Source organism: Brassica oleracea, chromosome C3 (assembly GCF_000695525.1).
Source record: "Brassica oleracea var. oleracea cultivar TO1000 chromosome C3, BOL, whole genome shotgun sequence".
NCBI classification, from domain to species: Eukaryota; Viridiplantae; Streptophyta; class Magnoliopsida; order Brassicales; family Brassicaceae; genus Brassica; species Brassica oleracea.
Genome location: NC_027750.1, coordinates 14,550,596 through 14,558,676, shown reverse-complemented (window position 1 = coordinate 14,558,676; position 8,081 = coordinate 14,550,596). Strand labels below are relative to the sequence as shown.

The following is an 8,081-nucleotide window of genomic DNA, read 5'->3' as shown; positions in this document are numbered from 1 at the left end:
TCTCCACCTTTGTCTTCGATTCAGCTAAACTTCATTTCTATCGCCTACCAATCTTCCTCAAATCTTCAATCAACCTTGAGATTCATTTTTTTTTTTTTGATCAATCTGTTCTGATGCTTCTTTTCCCTTTATGTGGATCTCTAGTCACTATCGCCTCTGTCTCCTTTACCGTCGTCAAGATCCGACTTCTGATCTTTGGTGTTGCTCATGATAAACACCTTTGTGAGCTGTTCAGCCTCTTCCGTTTAACCACGGGGACTCATTTCTACTTTGTAAGTCTCTGAAACTTTCATGTTTGAGTAACAACTTCTGTGTTTCCCTTTTAAGCCTTCATCACTTTCGGTCTCATTCCAGATTGGAGAATTGTCGACTATTCTCCTTTCCTTGGTAGCTCCAATTTTTTTTTTTTTTTTTTTTTTTTTTTTTTTGATGACTGACTTCAAGACAACACTCTTCCCAGTTTCACCACTGGAGATATTAGACTCGCACAATCACTCCCGTCATTAACGCCACACGCACAGACTCAGGTTCAATACAGTGAACTCTTTTGAACAAACGACCTTGTTTTTTTTTTCAGTTTCTGCATCCCCTATCTGTTCTTCTTGATATCTAACTTATCTTCCTTGTTTCGCATCTGCAGTTGCTGAAAGAGATTTAGATTTCTTGATGAACGGCTTCAATGCCAGGTAATTAACTCCACCTCGAATTTGACCATTCGAACACTGCTCAAAACACAGTCTTGATAAACCTTCAGATTTTACCATCTGAATTATCCTTCTCTGTCGATTTCCTATTACCAATACTGATGCACCTCAATATTTGTTTTCGGTCCATGACGAGATACTCAAACCGACGAAGAGTAACCTCTGGACCCCTTTGCTGACTTATGCTGAGACATTTAGAAGCGCCAAGCACTTCTCAAAGCTGTTTCCAGGTAAACATTTAGTAAGCATATCAGCTGGATTCTTTGTAGTATGCACCTTTAGAACCTTCATCGAACCCGCCTCAATTATATCTCTGATAAAATGATATTTCCTGTCGATGTGTTTTGTTCTGTCATGGTGTGCACTGCTTTTGGCTAGATAGATTGCACTTTGGGAATCACAGTTTAGTTTGAAATTGCTCTGTTTAAACCCCAGTTCCTCGCATAGGTCTCTAAGCCATAGTCCTTCCTTAGTAGCTTCTGCTAGTGCCATGTATTCTGCTTCCGTAGTGGATAGTGCCACAACTTGTTGTAGACACGACCTCCAACTTATGGTATTACCACCAACTCGAAAAACATAACCTGACACAGATCTTCGTTTGTCCAGATCACTGGAATAATCTGAGTCAGAGAACCCTTCAATGTCAAATACCTCTGACTTGGTAAAATTTAGGCACACTCCAGTAGCTTCCTTTAGGTATCTTAGGATCCACTTAACCGCAGACCAGTGATCCCTCCCTGGGTTTGCCATGAAACGGCTTACCAAGCAAATAGCGAACCCTAGATCAGGCCTTGAGCCTATCATCGCATACATGAGGCTTCCTACAGCGCTAGCATAGGGAACTGTATCCATTAGGCGTCTTTCAGTGATCAGTTCTTCTTTAGTTAGGCTCCTTAATTTGAACTGTGAGTTGCTCGGTGTAGTTACAGCTCTGCATTCTTCCATGTTGAACGTTTTTAACACTTGCTTAAGATACCGTTCTTGGGATAACCTTAGTGTTCCTTTCTTCCTGTCTCTGATGATTTCCATGCCAAGAATTCTGGACGCAGGTCCTAAATCTTTCATTTGAAACTCTTTGTTTAGACTTGCCTTCAAAATGTTTATTTTTCGAATGTCTTTTGCTGCTACCAACATATCATCAACGTAGAGCAGTAGATAGATTCTGTCCTCAATTTCTGATCCCTTTGTAAACACACACTGATCCTTTGTGCATCTTTGAAACCCTTGTGACTTCATAAACTCATTGAATTTCTGATTCCACTGTCTTGGAGATTGTTTCAAACCATACAAAGATTTTTTTAGGAGGCACACTTTTCCTTCATCTCCTTTAGCTATAAACTCTTCTGGCTGTTCCATGTAAATAACTTCATCTAATGTACCATTTAGGAATGCTGTTTTAACATCCAGTTGCTCCAGTTCAAAATCGTAGTTCACCACAATAGAAAGCATGATTCGAATTGACACATGTTTGACCACAGGTGCAAATATTTCATTGTAGTCGACCCCTTCGATTTGTGTGTAGCCTTTGGCTACTAGCCGAGCCTTGTACCTAGGTGATTCCACACCAGGTATTCCCTCCTTGTATTTGTATAGCCATTTACATCCAATTACTCTTTGCTTAGCAGGTCTAGGAACAAGTATCATGGTCTTGTTTTCGTCTAAGGAGACTTTTTCTTCCACCATTGCTTGTTTCCATTTCTTCCAGTCTTTGCTTCGCTTTGCTTCCGCAACTGATTTTGGCTCATCGAGTTCAATGCTTTCTGCACACGCTAATGCATAAGCCACCACTGACTCACCATCGTCATACCTCGAAGGTGGTCGTATGGTGCGCCTCCCTCTGTCTCTAGCCAAAATGTAGTCATCTAGACTTCCTTCTTCATTCAGTTCAGATTCTTGATTTACTTCCACCTCATCTGCGGATTCTATTACTTCAGATTCCAAACTTTCTCCACCTTGATCATTACTTTCTTGACCAGTAGTAGTGATCACTCCACCTTCACCAGTGTTTTCTGCGTTAGAATCTTGTCTAGATGGTCCTCGGATTAGGTTAGTACTGAATGTGACTTTCTTCTTTTCCTTAGGTCTAGATTCCTCCGAAGCTTCCTGTTGGTTAAACAGTTTTTCCTCATCGAAGACAACATTTCTACTGTTAGTGCATTTTTCATCTTCTGGAATCCAGATTCTGTAGCCCTTAACTCCTTGGGGGTATCCTACAAAAATTCCCTTTACAGCTCTTGGGCTAATTTTGTCCTGAACTTTATGGACATAGGCTACACATCCAAAACGCTTGAGATGTCCATAGTCAACCTTAGACCCTGACCAAACCTCTTCTGGTATCTTGAATTTTAGTGATGCATTAGGCGATCTATTTATCAAATATACCGCCGTACACGCTGCTTCGGCCCAGAAACTCTTTTTCAATCCTGATTCAGCCAGCATACACCTTATCTTGTCAGCTATAGTTCTATTCATTCTCTCTGCGACCCCATTTTGTTGTGGGGTGTAGGTACACGTCTTGTGACGTTTAATCCCTGAACTCTGACATAGCTTGTCCATCTGTAGATTGCAAAACTCTAGTCCATTGTCTGTTCTAAGACATTTGATTTTCTTATTGGTTTGGTTTTCTATAAGTGTTTTCCATTCTGAGAAGTGATCAAATACCTCGTCCTTGCTTCTCTGAAACCTTATCCAAACCTTCCTTGAAAAATCATCTATAAAGGTGAGAAAATACCTGCATCCAGACAGACTTGGCTCATTGAAGACAGATCCCCATAAATCACTGTGGATGTACTCCAGCACACTAGTTGACGTGTGCTTTCCTTCTGGGAAGCTCTGCTTATGAGCTTTCCCAAATACACATTTTTCACAGAAGTCTAACGTATGCACTTCCTTTGAGCTCAGATATCCTCTTTTAACCAGGAGATTCATATTTTTCAAACTCATGTGTCCCAACCTAGAGTGCCAGCGATTAGTTAGATTCACTTCAGTTCGTGCCACTGATGCTTCACCATTAACAACTGAACCTTGTAAGTAGTACAAGCCATCTTGATACTTTCCTGAAATTACTTTCTTTCCTTGTCGATAGAAAGTAACAATGAAATCCTTTCCTTCATACTTGCACCCGTTTTTCTCTAGTTGGCCATAGGATATGAGGTTTCTGCTCATAGTTGGCATGTACCTCACGTCGCTTAGAATCACAGTTGATCCATCAGAGTTTATGATCTTAAGCTTTCCTATGCCTTTGACTTCACTGTGGGTGTTATTTCCCATCAAGACCTTTCCTCCGTCTACTTCCTTGAAGTCAAATAAAACATCCTTTTCAGGGGTTATGTGAAAGGTGCAGCCAGAGTCCAGTACCCATTCTTTCTTAGGGTCTTGTAAGCTGGCCGTTAAGACCATATGTTGATCCTTTTCCTGAGCCAAGTTTGCAGATTCATTCTGCTTCCAATTCTTCTTGTCTGGACAGTCTCTTTTGTAATGGCCTTCCTTTCCACATGTCCAACACTCCCGAGGTTTGTATGTTCCTCTGGGTCTAGATTTAGACCTTGCATCTCTACTTTTAGACCTGCCCTTTCAGTGAGATTTTCTGTCAGTTCTACCTCTGCCTACTAACAATCCTTCTGCGTTTGACTTTGTTTTTCCTATGAGTCCAGATTCCTTGAGTTCAACTTCCTTAGCATACGCGGATGAGGTAACTTCTTGCAGTGTCAGAGTCTCCTTTCCATTCCCATATTTGAGTGTATGTACAAGTGAGTCATACGGTTTAGGTAGACTTGACAGCACCTGCACCGCTTGGTCTTCGTCACTCACTGAGATGCTCAGACTCTCCAAATCATCAACTAATCTGAGAAACACATCTAGGTTCTCCTCAATACTCTTGTGCTCCTCCATCTTAAAACTTGCAAACCGCTGTTTTAGATATATCCTGTTAGGTAATGTTTTTGTCTGATAATCTCGTTCAAGAGCTCTCCATACTCCAAGAGCAGTAGTCTCCTTCATAACTTTCCTCAAAACCAGATTGCCAAGACTTGCGCATATCATGTTCTTAGCTCTTTTATCTTTCTCCTTTTCAGTTAACTCTCCAGGAGATAGCACTGGTTTTGACTCTGTTCCATCATCCTTAAGTGCACCCTTTTCAGACGATGAGCTTGACTTATCCCCCACGAGGACACTGTCCAATCCCGAATTTTCAAGCTGCATTTGCATCTTGAATTTCCACATTCCGAAGTCTCCTTTACCATCAAACTTTTCCACATCAATTTTGATTCGAGTGGGTTTCATGGTTACACACCGGATCTTCCTTATGTGTTCACACCAACTGCAGATCTGAAACTGTAAACCGTGTTCTCTGCAATAGCCTGAAGCTCTGATACCACTTGTGAGGTGAAGAAAATACGTTTCCACCTCTGTTCCAACTTATATCACCTAAGTTAGCTTTGATCAATGTGACCTTGATACGTTTGTTTGTTTGTAAGTTAAAGACACAAGACAATTTGGTAACCCAGTTCCCTTTTCGGTACGTCTGGGGAGAGACTGTCCTCTCAAATATCCACTAGTGTCAGGAACAAGAGTTTACAATATGTTGAGCTTATATCGTAAACCTATTCTAACGTCTAATCTCTTCTACTTCAACAGGAACCAGAGAAGAGATATCACCAACGACAGATGACACTAACACAGCCAAGCAACACAACCTGATCAGAACTTTGAGTATCTTCACCGCCACTCTAATTCTATTTGTTGTATCTGCTCTGCTAAACTTGCCTCTAAAACCCTTAACATCAACTTCACGTTTCAGGTATATTTTTATAGGACAAAGAAGCTTCTGGGGTGGGCTGATCATAAGGCTGACAAAACCTAGGCCTTTATGGGGTTGTCGTATGGGCCTTAGTTTATATTTGTGGCCCATATGTCCTGGCCCTAGAAGAGTTCGACCTTGTGTCTGAATTGAGACAACAGACCCTTCAATCTGTCGCAAACTCAATGAATATGTCGGAGTTGAAGTTACAGTCATAGTCACGGTAACATAGCCACGGCTTCATCCCCAGGTAATGAAGAACATAAAGAATAGGAGGCTCTGCTCCAAACAACTCCGTTTTCTTGCGCTTCACGTCATCTTCATCCCCAACCCAAAAATGCTTCAAGAAATTCATGTGTTTCGGAATCCGATGCCACCACGTGAACACCTCGTTCAAGTAACCTTGATCTCCACCGTTATACGACTCAATCTCGTTTACATGTTCCATCAAAAGCTGAAACGTGCAGTTGCAAGGCTCGATCACCATAACTCCCGAGTTAAACAGAGTGCCATTGTTTCCCGTAGGCACCAGGGCCGGTCCCGAGATTTAGGGGGCTGTAGGCGATTTTTTAAAAATTACAGCTAAAAATTTTTTTTTGGTAAATTTGGGGGCCTAAAAAAAAAATTTTTGGGAACTTTTTTTTATGTAATTTTTTCCAAAATTTTTGGGGGCCTAAGGCCAATGTTTCGTTAGGCTTTGCCAGGACCGGCCCTGCCCGTAGCCGAGATCTCAGGCATCAGGAACAAGAAATCGATGTTTCTCAAGATCAACAGATCTGCATCTATGAAGATGACTTTGTCGTAATCAGTGAGTTGCCATAGTCTGAACTTGCTGTAGTTCCACTCGTTGTAAGCGTCTTTCTCTGCTTTAGGGTTTCGAATCCTCTGTATCGTCCTGATTTGCCAACCATCGGCTTCGAGTCCACTTCGGTCTCATCGACGAGGATCACGAGGTCTCTATTTGAGCCAGGCTGTCTTATGCTCTGAGCCGCCGCGATTGCTCCGCAGAATGAAGAATTGTTGCGTAAGCTTCTCTTTTAGGGTTTCCTAAGCTTGGTCTCTCTGTAAAGTCCATGGAACAAAACATAACTTACCAATTAACTTAGGCAAATGACATAAACAGCACAAAAATGTATAATAAAAATTGCACACAAGTTTTTTTTTCTAAAATAACATTAACTAAATGGTAAAATAACTAAATTATTCCAAATTATAAATCCTTATCATAACCCCACCCATAAAATATATTAAACTCTAACTTTATCACTAAATTCAAACTCAAATATAAAATACAATATTTTTAAAAACTTTTATAATTAACTAGATTTTTTTTCCGTGATAGTATCTTATAATTTTTTTAATTTTAAACTTCATAAAACATTTAAAGTTTGATTTACATTATTTTATACCAAAAAACATAAAATATAGCTAAGAAAATAAACCATCCAGAAATCTTGAAACCGTTGTCTCCCGCACTCTCTGATTAAGGACTCTGATGGCATTACACCAACCATATGGCTGCAGCAGCACTAACGGCTATTAAGGAAGATACTTCAAGGAATATTCTTTTGTGATTAACAATTAATCGCAATCCCTTACTGTTTGGAATTAAGACAAACTCTCCTCTGTAAAAAGATCCGTCAATTTCTATTGCCGTCACTACAGGAAATGTGGGTATTAATAGCTGGCGTTAAACGCTATTAGTTTGTTTAATAGCGTTCCCTAAAACGTTCTGACAGCGCCCGTTATCGTAGGTCCGACACTTTTTATAGCGGATCTTTCGAATGCTATAGTTTAATAAACAACAATAGCAAATGTTTCGTGTTATTAATTTATTTTTAATTATCCAAAAATTTATTAAAAATAATTATCAAACCAAACCAAATTAAAAAATAAAATTAAAAACTACACCTAAACATAATTCATAATTAAATAATTCAAAATTAAAAAAAAAATAATTCATATCTATCTTCTCCCTCTTTCTCTTTTTCTTCTTCTTGCTCAGCTTATCTACACCAGCACAGCTTCATATCCGGCTTCTTCCTGTAACAAGAGCAAACAAATCAAAAATCAAATTAATTTCCAAATCTAAAACTTAAACTCCAAACTTTTACACTATCAGAAACTGATTACATTGAAACTCAGATCCTAAACAGCTCAGATTAATTTCGAATTGTCTTAAACTTAACAGTATCAATTGAAATAAGATCAATCATAGACAGAAACAAATTAATCAATCTTCTCAAACCCAAACAGAAACATATAAGACAGATTCTACACAAGCAAACACAGATCTGATTTTTCTGCAAGAATATGATAACTCTAAACTCAGAAAGTTTCAGACTTTTTACCCTTCCGTTGGAAGAAGCTTCGCACCGGACGACGAACGGACAATGCTCAAGCCTCAGCGTGAGCCTCGCGCTCTGGTTCAGTTTCAGTGATGAGAGAAAGAAGAAAATTTCGCGAAGGAGACGACCATAATCATCATAGAGAAGACGAGATCTTTACTTTCGAGAAGGAGTCGATATGCATCGCTTACTTTCTCTCTCTCTCTCAAACACGAGATCTGCTCAAATCTC

The 8,081-nt window shown here is 39.8% G+C and overlaps 1 protein-coding gene and 1 long non-coding RNA gene across 4 annotated transcripts; one reads left to right on the top strand and one right to left on the bottom strand.

The window, feature by feature from the left end:
- Nucleotides 1-5,666, top strand: LOC106332757. 3 transcript variants are annotated; one of them, XR_001268164.1, is made up of 8 exons: nt 1-272; nt 461-527; nt 641-934; nt 4,358-4,395; nt 4,485-4,565; nt 4,778-5,087; nt 5,340-5,414; nt 5,503-5,666. It is a non-coding gene; the product is annotated as an uncharacterized LOC106332757 (long non-coding RNA). The 3 variants fall into 3 exon arrangements; XR_001268163.1 differs by having other exon boundaries at nt 4,476-4,565; XR_001268162.1 differs by lacking the exons at nt 4,358-4,395; nt 4,485-4,565; nt 4,778-5,087.
- A 2-nt stretch (nt 5,667-5,668) lies between these two features.
- On the bottom strand, nt 5,669-5,989 carry LOC106329952 (UDP-glucuronate:xylan alpha-glucuronosyltransferase 1-like). The gene has a single exon (XM_013768543.1). It carries the CDS (start codon nt 5,987-5,989, stop codon nt 5,669-5,671), a length of 321 nt encoding a protein of 106 aa, XP_013623997.1.
- Between the last annotated feature and the right edge of the window lie 2,092 nt (nt 5,990-8,081).